We start from the raw sequence: 17,257 nt of genomic DNA on the forward strand, positions 1-17,257 counted from the left end.
AAGCTAATTATGACTCCAAATTTCTAGGTAAAATTCCAAAAGTACATGTTTCCTTCAAATTTTACACATTTTTTTATTGCCAATACCCCTTTACAAAACAGTTTTCAACTGCATTTTGATTTCAAAATTAGTCACATTTATTTGACCTCACAGTCACGATGGCCCTTTGACAGAAACTATAAGTACAATGTTGCTCATGATAAAAATGACATTGACATATTTGCTTTAAAGCAATCCAACGGAGGAGAAAAAACAAGGAAAAAAATCTTGAAAAACTCATTCTGTCATCATTATTCGTAATCTTCTCGAACAATCACATCAAACAATCCTTACTGTGGCCTTTAATTGCAAATCAAAAACATAAATAACAAATAAAATAAAATAAAAAGTTAATCACAAAGAACAAAAGAAATTACAAAAGATGAAATAACAGCAAATAAGGAATGCAAACAAAAGTGAAAACCTACAAAAATTAATGAACAAAAACACAACAGAAAATTATCTGCAGACAATAAAACAAAAGCACATTACAATGGTCGTAAGACAACTGCAAAGCAGGAATTGCAAGCAAAGACACACACAGTCAAACACAAACACACACATATTACAAAAGATACGCACACATGAAAACAAAAACAAAACAAACAACAAGAAAACACTAACTTTTCCCTACGGAAAGTGGTGGTGGTATACCAATTGGAAAAGAGGGACCAAGTTAATTGGAAGTACATAAGGGCTATTTGATTTGATCGTAATTTGATATTAATGCTTTTTGTGTGTCATTTTTTATGCCTTTTTTTCTGTTGTTTGTGATTCCTGATTTGCAGTAGTTTCATCTTTTGTAGTGTTGTTTTTCAGTTATTTGTTGTTGTGATTGGCACTTTAGAGCCACAGATTCTAGTGAGAACAATTGCGAAGATTAATGCTGGCACAATTTTTAATCAAATGATCTTGCTCTTTAAACTTTTGACTTGTGTCATTAAGAGTTGTTACAGCCATTTTGATCAACTTTTTTGTTTGGCACAGCGTTTCTTCCTGATGCAGCTTTTTTTTTTTTTTTTATTTCCTTTAACATTGGTTTTCCAGCATGGGACCTGCAAGTACAGTAGTGTGGTATTTGGGCACTGGCAGGGAATCAGACCTTTGCCCTCGGCATGGAACGTCAGGCAAGTGCATACGTGGGCTCCTGAATGCCCCAGACCCCATTGTAAAGCATCAAAGTATCAAAACATTGCAATGAGTGATCTTTGTCTCATTTTTATATATACATTATAACATCGCTACAATGAAACCCGTACGTGCAATCAATGCATTGAAGCCTTTCCCTCTTTCTCACTTCCCTATACAATAAAAAATCCCAGTTGCATAATACAAAATGTTTTTTCTGCATTTGTGTTGGACTGATATTCACTACAGGGAAAACAAGCCTGTAGCAAAAGTCAACTTTAATTTATGCTTCATGCGCCGGCACACGTTTTGTACCACTCTGTACTCTGTGCAGTTTCCCCCCACAGTCGGACGATATTCTCCGATACTCTGGTGGCAGTATATGGAGTCTCCAGCATACAAACAACACTATAACAGAGGTAGATGAACCTAGTAGATTCAATTGATATAAATTCTTTCAAGCTTTTTTTTTTTTTTTTAACAGACTCCTCATCTCTTTCAAATGTGATGCCCGTTAGGAGTTGTTTACGGTATTTAGGTATTCAGCCGAATCATAAAGGTGTTTGCGCCGGCGAACTTCCAGAAGCAATGGTTCGTCCGCCATGTGTTCCGTTTGTAAAGAAATTGTAGAAGGTACGCGTTGGAGAAAATCTGGCTCGCGTGGTATATTATATTTGTGCCACAATTACGAGCGCGCGAAAAAAACATTTGAGCGGAGAAAATCAAACTGAGGGAGCGAAAACAGATTTTGAGAGCAAGAAAAAAACTATTGAGCGCGTAATGATAAGAGTTTGAGCGCGCGCCGATGGAGTTTGAACACAGAAAAAGAAATTGCTCGCTCAAAATTCTTTTTTGCTCGCTCGGAATAGCCCTCTCTCGCTTAACATTTCGCTCTCGCTCGCGATACTCCTCCCTCACTCGCTCAACATCGCGTTTGCTCAACATCGAGCTCTCGCTCGCTCGAGTCGTCCTCTGCGCTCGCTCAGTTCTGCTCACGCGTTTTTTGTGCCAAAGAAACAGCCAATCAGAGCTTGTAAAAGCACTTTGATTGACAGCTTGGTATCCAATGAGATTGCTTGTTGTGTTCACCCGAAACGAGCAAACGCAAGTGCGTCATATCGACGTGGGCGGGAGGGGTGGGCAATTTTCTTTCTTCATTTTGTTTCGTCTTTTGTAAATGTGTTTTTCTTTTTTTAATTTGCTTCGGTATTTGTTTTTTTCATTTGCACGTCAGGGCCACCGTAGGTTGCAGACGTGTCAAGCATAAACCAAGTTTAACACTTGCATACAGGACAAAAGTAATAAAGATAGAAGACGGATGAAGCAAAGTGAAAGAAATTATGCAAGAAATAGATGTGTGTATTAAAATGAATACTTATTGTAGATTTGGCAATTTCTTTCTGTCTTTTTTTTCATTTTTGGATGGTTTTGTTTTTAACTTCAGTCAGATTGTAGATTACACAAAACTTTTTTTATGTTTACGTTCAAGACATATTTGCTGCAGTGAAAAGTCCTCTGTTGTGAAAAAAATCTGGCTTCAAACATAATTTTGTTGTAGAGGAGATCTACTATATCACCAAAAGTTGACATTATGTATTGTTGTACCCATAGCTTCATCACTTTACTTAATATTATCATTCTTGGTATCTTTATGTTAATTGTGTGATGGTATATGGCATCCTGCTGTTTTAATGAAATGAACATAGTAGAACTGAAGTGTACCACTATGGTCATTCCCAAAGAATTGGAATAAAATATGGATGTGGTGGCAAAACAGCATGTTAACTCAGATCAATTACTTAGTCATAGTTAAAGTGCTGTCTTTTATAATCTCAGTTAATGTAGTTTTTAATCTTTACTCTTAATCTCTCTGATATTTGAATAATGATTGGATCTGTTTTTATGCATAGGGCTTCCTGTGCTTGAGTTTTTGAAGGTGGAAAACAAAAGTCAATCACACCCTGGAGTGAACACTGATTGGCTGTAATTGTGTTTGACGCAACATTATCTCCTGTTGTGGGTAGGATGGCAAGTTCAGAAGGCATGTGTGAGTTGATGGCCCAACGACTGGTAAGTTTATCTTGAAAACTATTCATCAATGGCACATTTGATAACGGTAGAGTAATATGGATTTTTGTAAGAAGGCGTTTGTTTACTTAGCACAGAAGCAGCTCAAGTTTAGCTTATCACATAAATGCAAAGCACCTAGCAGCGAGTGGCAGCCATAGCTAATGATAGCAACAAAGACATGAATGTAGTGTGCAATAGCTTTTTTAATTTAATGATGTTTTCAAATCATTTGACAATTGATAAAAAAAAAACAAAAAACAAAAAAACACTTTTCCGCCTCATTGTCGAAACTAAAGTTTGCTGCCAGCACTTGGAGCTAGGCTCAAATGCATGTAAAGGTAAATGTTTAAAATGATTAATCAATCTCTCTCTTTTTTTTTTAATCTTTTGACAGCACTAGAAAATTTTATCAACCACATTATTTTGCATTTCACACTGGTTGCAGTTCACAAAGCATGTCAAGATCACGGCAAAAATGACAGTTATGCAAATGTCAAAACAATGTCAAAGGATAAAAAAGAGGGAAGGAAGAGGAAAAAAGGGGAACTATTAAACAGAGCAGCTAAAAATATATTGCTTTTATGAGCCATTATGCAGATGAATCATTTTTGTAAGTGTGAAACATAAACGATAAACAATAATAAGGATTATAAACATAGCCAGGTTTCAACACACAATGTGAACACATTTTATTTCTCTCAAAAACATGCTGACAGATGCTGTTGTGTGGTTGGGCCTTTACAGCTTGCACAGTAGCAATTAAGATCCAGATATGGCTTTTTTTTTCTTCCCCAAGCAACCCAGACCCTAAATGGTCTCTTAACATGAAGCAAATATCCACGCAAATCCCCTGCCGGCTCCAATAAAACCTCAAACTGCACAGGAATCAAAGCCTAGCTTTTTTTGCTGTACGAAAACACAAACTAACTGCAAGCAGACTGCATGCTGTTTAATGAGCTTCTCACTTCAAAATGACCTGTAGAAAAGCCACATACATTTTAACTATGTAAGCAAAATTAATCTAGGCGCCACTTTGAACTCAACAAAGTTGATAAAAACGCAAACACTGCATTTTAATGCAAGAATGCTGCTGATGAACAAAACTGAGCTTCATTCAGCGACCTTCCGACAGTATTATTGCTTCCACTTGTTCTGGAAACAGACATGACCCGTGAGTCACCCAAGTCACTGCAGTGAGTAAGAGCTGCCGACTGGGGGACACTTATACATGCACCTAAAGGCAATGAAGCGTATTTGCATGGCCATGCCTCTTCTGGCAGGCAGAGACATGCTTGACACCATGAAAAATAGTCAATGAGACAATACAGGAATGGGAGCTTGTAGAAGAACACATAAAAAGGCTCGGAGCATACCCTCACTACTGATCCATATCAATTATTTGTTCACCTGCACAGTTATCAGGAAGAATGGTTGAATATTAGCTTGAATATGCAAATGCTTTATCAATAGAAGGTGCTTAACCTGCATAAAGATCAACCGCTATCCCAACAACACTTCTTAAATTTGAAAAGTGATGTGTTTTGACAAGACCGAGCTTATGTCACAAAGATTACTTTTGAGTTATTTATGAAAATCTGAATTTTCAACAGAGATGTCCATTTTGGGATTTCTCCAAAATCAACCTCAAGGTCTTGACTTTCATTTCACAGCATCTAAAAGGTTGCAAAGTGAAGTTTATACAAATAAGAGATTACTAGACCAGGGTTTCTCAAACCTTTTGGAGTCAGGGACCCCTTTTAGGAAAGCAAATTTTCCAAAGACCCCCATTGCAAATATTTGTGGAAACAAAACATCAACAACACCAAAAATAATTTAAGCCAAACATAAGTGCCCCTTTTTAATTCACCAACATATTTTCAATTTGACAAGTATATTTGTTACTTTTCTGCCATACTGAAGTTTACAAAATAAAAATTGCAAATTGCACACCCCCTCATAACAAACGGGGTCAGTTTCCCCCAAACAGGTCGCTCCCAATGATTTTATTTATTTCACTTAGGAGAGTTTTGAATTCTGAAAATTCAGCTGTCACATGATAATGTTTTGCATCATGCAGCTGACTAGCTAGCTTGCTATGCCGCCACCCCAAAATTGCATTTTTGTTTCAATTGACTGAATTTCCTTAATTATTTGAATTTGACATGGTTGAACAACACTCTGTGGTGTGTCAAATTCATATGGGATATTCTCATTTAACTCTGTTAGCATTGCTAATGCTCACACAAAATGTTCAATATAAACCAGTCAAATTGGTGATTTGAGGTTGTATTTCCACTACAGACTGAATTATATTTGTTACAAAAAAGCTAGACCATTACAGTTATGTAGGTAATGCTGCAAATTCGTAGTCCTCCATGCTGTTCAACTAATATTATCAATCACAAAAGTTGATGACATTAGATTCTCATCATTGTCTAAAATATCAAATATATATGATATTGGATTATTATGTTTAAAAAAAAGGCATTACATTTAGTCACAGTCGTCCATACTCTTATGCTACACACAAATGCAATTTTAAGTGGTATTTATTTCATGACTGGTATCCAGGCTTGCCATTGTTCCAACAATTTTATAAACGACAACTGACATTAATGATTTGAGGTTCAATAATCAAAGACTAAAATCACATTATTTCAAACTGTTGGCTGATTAAAATATTGTTATTTCTAATGTGATGTTCCAAAATACTGTTGTTTTAAATACACAAAGTTTTATAGGTTTTAAAGGTTGAAAGAAACAGTTGGGAATGTCCCATATATACTGGACTTTGGTTTGTTGCACATAAACATTAAGGCACATCAAAGTGTTGACCTGGAAGGGCGGGGCTACCACATTCCGTGTGTTAGTCTATCCAATGACTTTTGTTTTGTCTATAGCACCTGGCGGCACTTAAAGCAATAAAGCGCTTTTTCTTTATGCTTCCATGCATAACTGACAGGTGCACATGTAAATACACAAATGAGCTTTTATTACACCATGACACAGATTCCAAATATACATCAGTACCAACCACTCAGTTCAATGTATGATAGTTATGTACGTTTTCTTCTGAGCTTACCTTTCCCAAAAATCTGAAAAAAATATCCACTAATCAAACAGAAAGACGGGCTGTAATGGATCTAAATTATGCTCAAAGTTAAAAAACACAAAAACAACAAACAAAAAGGAAAAACAAAAAACAGTAAACGGTACAGTAGTGATCATTTTAAATTCCAAAGAAATAAAGTACTTAAGAACAAAACAATGAAGTGCAAATTTCTTTGGAAGTTGGAAATAAAGTGTGTTCTCCTTCAATAAGATATAAATAAGTTATAAAATAGAAGCTATCAAAATGGACAGCAGAGACAGACTAGTGAAAACAAAGGCAAGATGATTTAGAACTTCAAGTAGGCGATGGTTCGGAACCACATCCACACACAAATACAAACATTTGTAGTACTTTGAGGACTGGAGCTTGTCTTTTTGCTAGGACATGCTTAAATATCATAGGCCGTCCATTGTTTGCTCCAAAATGACACCTGTTAAAAATCTGAGGTGATCTCCTGCAGGTTATTTCATCTTTTTTCCTTCTCCGATGGGGGGGAGAAAAAAAAATGCATTCCAGCGATTACATCATGTTCTGAAATGTCCAGGAAAGATGTCCCACTTCTCATGGAATACTGGACATTCATCCTCTGCGGCGCTTCTTATCATGAACTAAGATGTCAAACGAGCACTGACTGAGGGAAAAAAAAGCAAGTCAATGTGAACCGTTCATCTGTTAGAAATGAACGTCGCATGATTGATTGTTGATCTGCTTGAAGCATAGCAGACGGGGACGGTGGTCAGATGTTGCCGGTGCTGATCTTTGCTGAACGCGTTTCACTTCTTCCTCTGGAAAACGTTGGCCAGCATGGCGCCCGACGTGGTCAGCTGACCCATCTTGCTCAGGAACTTGGTCTTGGCATCCTCACCCACCAAACTGCTTGCGATGGATATGGAGCTACAAACACAAAGCATGGAGAAGCTTCGCTTAGTACGCCATTGGCTTCGATGAACAATAAATTTGACTTTTAGCCTGATTAAATATGTGACAATATTCCATGCTGAATGTGTTTACAGGAGTTGCCGGTGGCAAACAACGCTCTTTGGCTTGCACAGCCCTAACCAGATGTTTTACAGTCAAACGGCTCAGTTGCTTCCCCTTTGGAATGAGCAGTTAAAAGCTTCAGCGATTGCTTACCTATTTATTGAAAATTGCATGCATTTATTAGCACAAAAAAAAAATCCACAAAGAATGATCCCAGTCCAGTGTTGTTTGATATTATTTAAAATGTGTTTTGTGTCAAAACTCAGAAAGTATAAGAAGTTATATCTAAAGAATAATGCAAAATAAGATGAGTCATGCATAAAAGACATATAAAAGACAGAATTTGTATTCAAGATAGCTAAAGCATAGATAAGAAATATATCAACAGAGCAACAGAGCGCTCAATTGATTAAACATTTTAGCAATCTGAATCTAAAACTAGAGTTTAAGTCTAATTCATGGTGTCAAATACATTCATGGTGTCTAATTCATGGTGTTAATACACTAGTTGCGATCAATTAATTACAGTCGTAGTTATTATAAATATTTTTTTTCCAAATCTAATTTGAATCTCTAACTTCATGCTGTCTTTGGATGTATCCTGATGAGACCCATTTGTATGCATTTGCCTGTTTGGGTTTTGAATTCTTGGATGTTGGTCAATCACACTGTGGAGTAGACACAGATCAGCTGTCATTGTGTTTGGCCTAACTTGTCTTGCGGCTGGGAGGGCAAAGTCAGCGGCAGAAGAAAGATGTAAAAATGGAAGAGCATATTTGAATGGTAAATTTACTTAAAAACGACTGCTACTTCTACAGTGGAACTTCAAGATACGAGAGTCACAGTTTGCGAAAAACTCAATATATGTAACGACATCTGAAATACGTAATTAAATAAATAAAAAAAATTGAGATAAGGAACATTTGAGTCTTTTTCTGTTGTCCTGGTCCCCCATTGGTTAGCTGCTGCCCTGATGCTAGTCGTTTAGCTACCATTAATGTGGAGGGCTCATGCAGAAGTTTTTCCTTAAGTGGTCCAACTCGTGTTTCGGTCCAGCTGTGAAAAGGTTTTATCTGCTAGGGAACTGATTTCTGAAATGTCTGATGCCACAATTTTTATTCGTTGTCTATTCCTTCTTCCAAACATTACCATTCCTTCTTCCAAACATTACATCCTCCAGCCTGAACTTTAAGAAGCTGTATACAGTGATCCTTCGCGGTTAATGGGCGGTGTCAACCACCCGTGAAGTCTGAAACCGCGAAGTAGGGTATCAGTTCCTAGTTCCTATGTACGCCCCAATATAATCGCAGTAACCATAAACAATCCTTTATTTGTATTTAATTCCTTTCTCCTATTATTTAACGTTACATTAGCAGTATTAACATTATTGTATATTCATTAAATAACTAATATTACTTAGTTTGTTGAGAATTTGTTCTCATGACTGGTTATCTGCACCAAGACTTCGGTGAAAGAGTACGCAAGTCATCACGTTGAACTCATGTATTTTGGCTCATGTATGGTGTATCATGTAGTATCTGTTGAATAATAAATCAACAACAATCTTAAAGTCAGTAAACTAACATATAAACACTTGCTAATCTATGAATTTACAGTATTTTTAGCCGACATTAGCGGGTTAGCAACAACTAACAACAACTACTAACTACAAAGTGCAACCTCTACACAAACGAACACATAAACAGAGTAAACACGCATCGCTTACTATACAACTCAACATAGGCAGGAGCGTGCGTTATCAACATAAACGAATATAAACTATAAATATGAGCTTAGGTTGTCATTCACGGTAACGAGTCGAATGACGCACAGAGAACGTAAAACAGGAAACGGGAATGCAACGCGACCCGACAAATTAAAAGCATGAATTTAAAAATAAGAGAAGAAAAACGTCACGAACTCTTAACGCTTGAAGAATTCTGAACATAGTTATTAACTAATATTAATTAGTTATTTGATGAATACAGTACTGTATAAAGTACTTTTTTGCTTTATTCATTTTTCCCCCCATTTTTTAAATGATTTTTTTATTTTGAAATATTTTTAATTTTTCCTGGAAAAACCCACGAAGTACTGAGACCACGAAGTAGGAGGGATCACTGTATATAAAGTTTCTACCTCTTAGTTTGTATTATTTTCCAGTGTTTAATTTGTACAGTATTATTTTCTGCTATTTTCTCTCCTGTCCCCTCTGCAAATACTTTTGGATGTTGAAAGTTCCACATTTTTTTACTTTTCTTTGCTCAGCACAAATGAGAAAATAATGAATTATTAATTAAAAAAAAAAAAAACTACACAAGAAACATTACAGAAATATTTAATTTTGTATCTCAAGGAACCACTGTATTAAGGTAGAGTGATATGCATTCAAACAGCTTGCTTACCACAGAAGCAGCTCAGGTTTAGCCTACCACATAAATGCAAAGCACCCAACTGCAACTGCAGCCACAGATAACTAGAGCAACAAAGACCCTCATTTGTGAACGTGATGAAGTTAAGTTTCAATGTTTTTAAAACTGAACAAATACATCTTTTTCACAACTTTTTATTTGTTGTGTTTCTACCTACCTTAGTTTGCCTCTGCCGACAATGTGTATGCGTGTGCCTACTGCCTCAGCAATGTGTGCGCCTTTGCGGTGGGTGCAAAAGCAGGGATTGGGGCAGGAGTTACAACTCCACAGGGATGTGCCATGTCAGTCAATACAATGGTATTTCAAGTGTAAACTCTCCAGTGTTATAATGTTTGATCATGTACAGATTAGACTTGAATTCAACGCCCGGGCTGCTGCTAATATGACCGCAGCTGCACGAGACTTCAAAGGAAAGGGGGGACTGTTTGCTTACAGTAATGTGTATAAGGTTTAATCATTTGAGACTTCGGTAGTTCCACATCCGAGTAAACCAAGTACCCCCTGTAAGTGGTCTAATTTGAATACATTTTGAGCTTTGTGCTTGTTTCATTAGTGTAGAAAGTAATTGTACACTTAACATGGAATTTGCTTGACACAATTAAAACAATACAGGACGGCTGTTCTTCTCACCCTTGTGCATCTCCCATTCCTCTGTTTTCCACTTTGATCTCACACTCTTTGACCATTGAGCTCAGAATCACCTAAGGAGGGGAAAAATATGACACAAACACAATGATGACGTTAATAAGGTATTTGCATGTTAGCAGGTTCCCTAATAGTGCGACAGTCTTGAAACAAATTCCAAAGACTCAAAAGTCAGCTGACTGTTAGTCACCTTGGGAAAAATGCTCACATGAAAAGGACTTGCGTGAAATTTGGAGACGCAAATAAAAGCAGTAGTAGTTTTGAAGCACGATGGGTGGAGTGTTACATGGTCACGACTTCGCTGTGCGGGAAGCTGAATGTGCGTGTGAGCGGTCTGCTGACCTCGTGCTCTGGGGAGAGTTGCTCCATGTCAGCTCGGAGACACCTGAGGCCTGGCAGGAAGTGGTTGATCATCACCTCCTCAGATATGACTGTGCAAGCGAGGTTAAGGGCTGCATCATACTTCGGGTTGGGGGCAAGACTTATTCCAGCTAAATATGACACATTCATTTGGAGTACATGAAATACTGGGCATGGTCTTCCTGTAATAATGAATTAAAGTGTCACACATACTGGAATACTTAAGAGAGACAAGACCACTTTTGATTTGGAATTTCTGTCACAATATTGCAAGGGCTCCAAAGTTCTAACCAGCTCTCTTCCACTTCTTCCCCTACATCTGGCCAAAAGACCTGGGATGGCTCACAAATTCTTTTTGATGAGTATAAAGAAATAACAACAAACATCTTGAAAAGCTGACACAATACAATTGCTGTAGAGACAAATTAGTAAAATGTTAAACAACCAGCTTTCAGCATAAAAGATAATTGTCCAATATATAAACAAGAACACAATCGATCAAGACTATCTGATAGAAAAGGACATGATTTTTTGTTGGGGATCTCTCAATCTGTACTAGTTCCCAAACGATTACAGAAGCTTTGTACAACAGTCTAACGTAAATGGAAGATACAGTACATATTGATCGTTATTATTTGAAAGGATATAAAGACAGGTGGCATAATTAAGGATGGACCAATTATTGGAAGGTGATATTTGGAATTTCAAAAATATCGACAAAGGCTTTAAAAAAAAAAAAAAAACTACCAAAAAAAAAACTGAGTAAAAGATGAGTTAAAAAAAGTTTTACCCTCAAGGAACTATTTGACTTTTCAGTTCACTTTCTGAGAGAATATACTGACCATGGGAACACTCTGCACCTTCTGTGTTTGTTTCAAATGACACTTTAAAGAAAGTTTAACATTTCAATGATCTTTATATTTGGAAAACTTGATTTACTGTACAAAACTACACAGAGCCATGTTTAAATGAGACCCTGGGAGCAGGATCTCTCTGAATCTTTTGTTTAAATTGGAAAAAAAAAATCTACATTTTGGAAATCTCAAAGTTTTTCATTAAACATGTCAAATATATTTAAACAAAGTTATGACTAAAAAGTTCAGTTTTTTTTTTTTTTTTTTTTAGTAGTGATAATATTTCCCTGTTTGAGACCTAAAAAAAACCCCATACTGGTCAAGCTCCTGTCAAAATTTTCCTTTTCAAGTTAGATTGCTTGATCTATTGCTAAAACTATAAAGCTCTAAATTTTCAATGATTAAAATACTGGACAATACTGTAAGTAACCAATCAGTATGGCCGTTGCAGCCACGAGGTCACTGGCCAGCAAACAAAATCTTTGAGAAAGTAGCGTTAACTACTACTCCATTGTGCAGCCACTTGAAGAACTACAAATTTGGCAGACTAAACCTCGGATGATTGCCAGCCAATCACAGATTAACACCTCATCAAAATATCAAATTGTTTCCAAAACCTGTGGTTTTTCTATATATGGAAGATTCCAACACCACCACCAAACATTCCATCGTCATGACCACCTGTCTGAGCCAACGCTACATGAGGAACGCAAGACGGAGCTCCTAAACGTTTGTCATGTGTTCGATTTAAGAAGCTGCTGTGGCGATGAGGAGAGCAGAGTCTTACGGGGGGAGGGCGCAAACCTCTGAGGTTCACACCATACATTTTAACGAGGCCTGTAACTGTTAAATGACAGCCTGACGATGACCCACAGGAATGAACCTCCAACCGGTGGTGCGGCTGTGAATGTGTACTCTGGAAGGGGGTGGGGCTCCCAGAGGAGACACAGCAGACAAAAGTGTGTGTGAAGCAGAGACAGAGCAAGAGATGGGGTGGAAGGGCTATTCTGGGTAAACCGAACCGAGCGCTGAAGCCGAAGTTCACTTACTCTCACGCTCGTCCTCTTGCAGCCTCCCTCACCCTCCCTTTTACTCACCCAACCTTGTAATTACATCTAGTCCCCGAAATGGGGGTGGTGCAAACATATTTTCCTTTCTTTCACTTCCTGCCAAACGACAGAAGACATCTGCCAAGACACACACATATCTGGACCACAGGCCGGTGGCCACTCTTGATGCGTGGCGTGAGGATCAAGGGCACTATCAGAGCAGCTAAATGTGAAGTGACCTCAAAAGGATACAGCAGCAGGACAGGGCGCTGTAGGCCTCAAACAGCTGGGTGGCAATGTCAATCCTCTTGCTTTCCACTGCTTGGCTGTTATTAGCTTGCGCCAGTTTGTGCAGGTGTGGCAGTACGACTGGATCGAAAAAGGCAAAGTAATTAATTGACCTCTCTACACACATGGAATTTTCTTTCATTCTTGTCATACACTCGTCTCTGAAACGAGGCTCGGCGTTGGGTCCGACACGTCCGAACGTCCTGATGATCTCCATGTGCAGAGAGTGCTGATCTTGATACTGAGGGTCCTCTAGAAAGGATGCCAGCTGCATCTTAACGCGCTCAAGCAGCTAAAAACACACAAAGTTGTATGTTGCAATACATTGCACTTCATGTGCAATTTGGGGGTTGTTTTTGGACTCCTTACCTCTTTCTGTGTCACCGTCTCCATTATAGTACCAAAGGCAGGAATTGTGGATATCCTCACAGAGCTAAACACAGCAGGAGAGCAACATAAAATGAAATAGTGACTATTTGTAACCTTTTTGGCATGTATCGTACGTGTTGCTGTTACTATAGCCAAGCATGTTCATTGAAGGCACCCAATGCACACACAAATATGCTTAAAAAAACATCTCCACGAGCAGAAGCTTTGAAATAATAACAATACTGTAATAGTAATAATATAAGCAGACCAGAAAAAAAACTGCTGCATCAACTAAACTTTTAGGCAAGTTCTGCTGATGGCTGCATGTTAAATTTTATAGGTTTCAGCATTTTGCTGATTTGACTGAGAAGTGTTTATGTGATTCATCATAAAATCAAATAAAAAAGTGTGGGGCAGTAAAGTAACTTTTTAGCAAGAAGGTATGTATACAAAAAAACCCAAAAGCATAAGATCGCATTTAGAGTTGTTTGATATTCTGCTTACTTTAGAGCATGATATAATCAGTTATTAAAATGGACCACAATAGAGGAAAAAAAAGAGAAATGATGTAATTTTATGTTAGGTTATGAATACTCTAAGTTGTATAATTGCTGGTTATAATATCATGAGAAAAAAACAATTCCATGAGAATGAAACCATAATATGGCCATATATATATATATATATATATATATATATATATATATATATATATATATATATATATATATATATATATATATATATATATATATATATATATATATATATATATATGGCCATATTATGGTTCATTCTCATGGAATTATTTCTCTAATGAGAAGAAGCTGAAATGTTTTAAGTGTGTGCCCGTAGAGAAAACAATGAGATGAAGCATGCTGCATTCCAAACGTGTTACCACTCATTTCGTCATTTTATTCAGTACAATTCTGGATGTGGCAAAATAAATTTGTGAACTCATCCCATGGCCAATTATTATTTCAGTCTAGTCAAACTCAGTACTGAAGGCAGGATGTTGGCAAAGACCTTCCCCTTAATTATTCAAGTCAGACAGGAAGATGACATGTTAGCTTAACATTCACAGCTGCTCACTGTGAGCGAGCTTATAAAAGATGTTTTTGACACTGTTTGGATGCAGCCTGCAAAAAGAAGACAGAGTTCACAGGAAGGTGTTCTGTTGTCGATTGACTCACAATTCAGGCCCATTGCATAGAGTTATAAGTGCCGGGGCCGCCCGGCGATCTACTAATGCTTCACTCATGCCTCGGAGAATCAACTGCAAACCCACCACCGGGATGAGAACGGGAGAGAGGGAGGGAGAGGGAGAGAGAGAGAGGGGAGGGTGGTAACAAAAGGTAGCAGGGATAATATTGAAGAAGGAAAAAAGAAGGGAAGTTGGGGGTGAAAACCAGCCGCTAGCTGAGGTTTTGGACAGGAGGAGGGCCTCAGCCTCAATGGATTAGGGGAGATGAGGGCTGGAGCATGCTCTGCAGGCTGTGCAATTATGGCAGTGTGCAAACATACAAGCAGTAATGTAACTGACGAGACGATGAAAGACATATGATGCTCTGCCTGGTGCAACGCCGTACAACTTTTGCAAATTATTGCAAGTAATCAAAGCCTTCAGAAATAGCATAAAATATTAAAAGTTGATGTTGTTGCTCCAGATAGACTGACTGTTGCAGAGTGGTGGCAGCAAAGAGAAGGGGGGAGAGAGACACTGCGCAGTTGACTGTTAACTGTTGTTATTGTTGAGCCACTTACATTTCAGGGTCGGAGGACAGTGTGATGAGAGCCGGCACCACTCTCTGAGCGACCAGCGTCTCATTCACCCCCTTTACCAGCAGCTGATCAGGTTGGACAGAGCCAGACGTGATGTCACAGAGGAGGGCGGTGCATTGGACAAGAGTGAGCGACACCGCCGATAGACAGACAGAGAGAAAATAATAAATAATATAGTGAAATAATTCAAAGAAAGAGAGGAGGGAAAAACTAAAAGAAAGCAAGCTATGCTTTTTCTAATTTATAATCAAAATCCAACACACATTATGGCACAGTACGGCACAAACACCTAAATGTTAATGTGTATGATAATAATGTCAATGAACACACTCCAGATCGGATTGAATCATCTTTCCATTCCAAAATGGAGAACAAATAAGTAATCTGTTCCAGGATCTGTGGTAGACCGCCACATTTCAACTTAGTGGAGTTATGTGGATAATGGTGAACAGCTACACATAATGGGATGGTGACAATGAGGCTTGTGCGTGGAGAATGGGGAATTACTTCACAATTAACAAAAAGAGGGGAACATTGATTCAGCTGAGCACTCCTCCTTCCACAAGTTTTACATTGAGAGGCCTGGTTCCACTGTTAGAACTACAGTACATTCGCATCAAATGCAGAACTTGAATGTGTGCAAACATCTCATTGGACTAGTGGATGTGAATCGTTACTGTTTAGTTACATTGCTTTGGTCAGCACTTGGCTGGAGTACTGGCTGGAGCCTGGCAAATGTACAATTCAACTGCATTGAGTAGGGGAAAAAATGGGGTAACATGCAGCTGCTCTTTAAAACAACTGCAGTATTAGATTTCCTAAATGACCTGAAGTCCTGCAACTAAGAAGAATACACGTCCAAATGAATTATACTTTCCAAAACTCTTTTGCTGACTTTAGCATTTTAGTGACACATCCAGATATTTATGTGGTGAGATCTGAGACCAGTAAAATGCCTGATCAGAACTTGGAGGTGCTAAATACAGTGGGATCCAGGCTCTCATTATTAACGACCAGTTACATTTACAGGCTTTACAATTACAAACTAGCCAAACATGAAATGCAGGTGAAACAGCAGCAATAGCAAGCAAAGCTAGCAAATATGCAGCAAAATGACTTACAGTTTAAGGAGTTACATTTAAACATTTTTATTAAAGTTACACAACATTCCTAGTTATAAAATCAGACACAAAGTATACAATGAATGTACTTTTAGTTAAGTGTTAGCAACAAACAAAAAGGTGACTTTGTTAGGTGCTCCTCAAAAAGTGTTAACTAATGCTTTTCTTAAAATGTTTGTTTGCTTTTTTCTTTACCTCAAACATCCTTGCTGAAGTACAACGGACCAATGCAGAGGTGTGTACTACTCCATACCAAAGAACTGTGAGCAGTAACTCATGGTAAACTGGATTAGCACTGAAATGAATCAAAAAAATCAGATGAGACACTTTAATTAATGTGCAGCCTGTGTGTGTGTACGTGCGTCTCACCCCAGCTCTACAAAAGACGCTTTCAGACTGTCGAGGGGCGCGTGGGACAATGACAGAGTTGTCATAACATCCTCTAAGAAACCCACCAACAACTTGCGATCCTCCTCCTTTCAAGATGAGACAAGACAGATTAATGAGTTCAATCTGATATTAAAATAAGAAAAAAAAAAATTGTTCACGAAATTTGATTTGCAATGTAGTTCTCCCCACCACCACATCAAGGCTTGAAAATTAAAGTGAAAAAATCTGTATGTTACCTGGTTATAACACGTCAGAACTCCTGTGGCATAAATGGGGACAGTGGCTTTTGTAAGAATACCGTTTCCAGACGAAGCATCTGTTCGGGACAAAACCATAACAACATGTGTCAATAACAAAATCTAAATATATGTCCCATATTTTTCTCAACAAAGAAAAAATATAGATAGCATTGCTTTTAATGTGGCAGCAAATGCATTTTTCAAGAGCTCCACACTCACCAACATTCTCTTCAGACAATCGAAGAATCTCTTGGAACTGAGGTTTAACCTGCAAAATGTTATATAGATGAACAAAAACAAGTCAGCGCTTTGATTGCAAATAGATGATGACCTTTACTTATGAGCATGTGTAACATGACCAAGGGGACAGATAAGTCAATGTGGTTAAAATGAGATGA

The 17,257-nt window shown here is 37.9% G+C and overlaps 1 protein-coding gene across 7 annotated transcripts in view; it reads right to left on the bottom strand.

The window, feature by feature from the left end:
- Positions 1-6,208: 6,208 nt before the first annotated feature.
- The window catches only part of relch (RAB11 binding and LisH domain, coiled-coil and HEAT repeat containing), a 30,872-nt gene continuing 19,823 nt past the window's right edge, over positions 6,209-17,257 (bottom strand). For 5 of the 7 annotated variants that reach the window (XM_088401565.1, XM_088401569.1, XM_088401568.1 and 2 more), the window contains 11 exons: positions 17,079-17,127; positions 16,857-16,936; positions 16,600-16,706; positions 16,426-16,525; positions 15,092-15,174; positions 13,328-13,391; positions 13,112-13,250; positions 12,923-13,039; positions 10,750-10,838; positions 10,393-10,463; positions 6,209-7,243 (listed from right to left, as the gene is read on the bottom strand). In XM_088401565.1, the coding sequence (XP_088257691.1) occupies positions 7,123-7,243; positions 10,393-10,463; positions 10,750-10,838; positions 12,923-13,039; positions 13,112-13,250; positions 13,328-13,391; positions 15,092-15,174; positions 16,426-16,525; positions 16,600-16,706; positions 16,857-16,936; positions 17,079-17,127 (1,020 nt within the window). In that variant the 3' untranslated portion in view covers positions 6,209-7,122. Of the gene's footprint in view, positions 7,244-10,392; positions 10,464-10,749; positions 10,839-12,922; positions 13,040-13,111; positions 13,251-13,327; positions 13,392-14,520; positions 14,604-15,091; positions 15,175-16,425; positions 16,526-16,599; positions 16,707-16,856; positions 16,937-17,078; positions 17,128-17,257 lie in introns of all 7 variants that reach the window. The other 2 variants (XM_088401567.1, XM_088401564.1) reach the window with 1 other exon arrangement.

Source organism: Hippichthys cyanospilos, chromosome 19, assembly GCF_059441005.1.
Source record: "Hippichthys cyanospilos isolate Australia breed blue-spotted pipefish chromosome 19, RoL_Hcya_1.0, whole genome shotgun sequence".
In the NCBI taxonomy this organism is placed as follows: domain Eukaryota; kingdom Metazoa; phylum Chordata; class Actinopteri; order Syngnathiformes; family Syngnathidae; genus Hippichthys; species Hippichthys cyanospilos.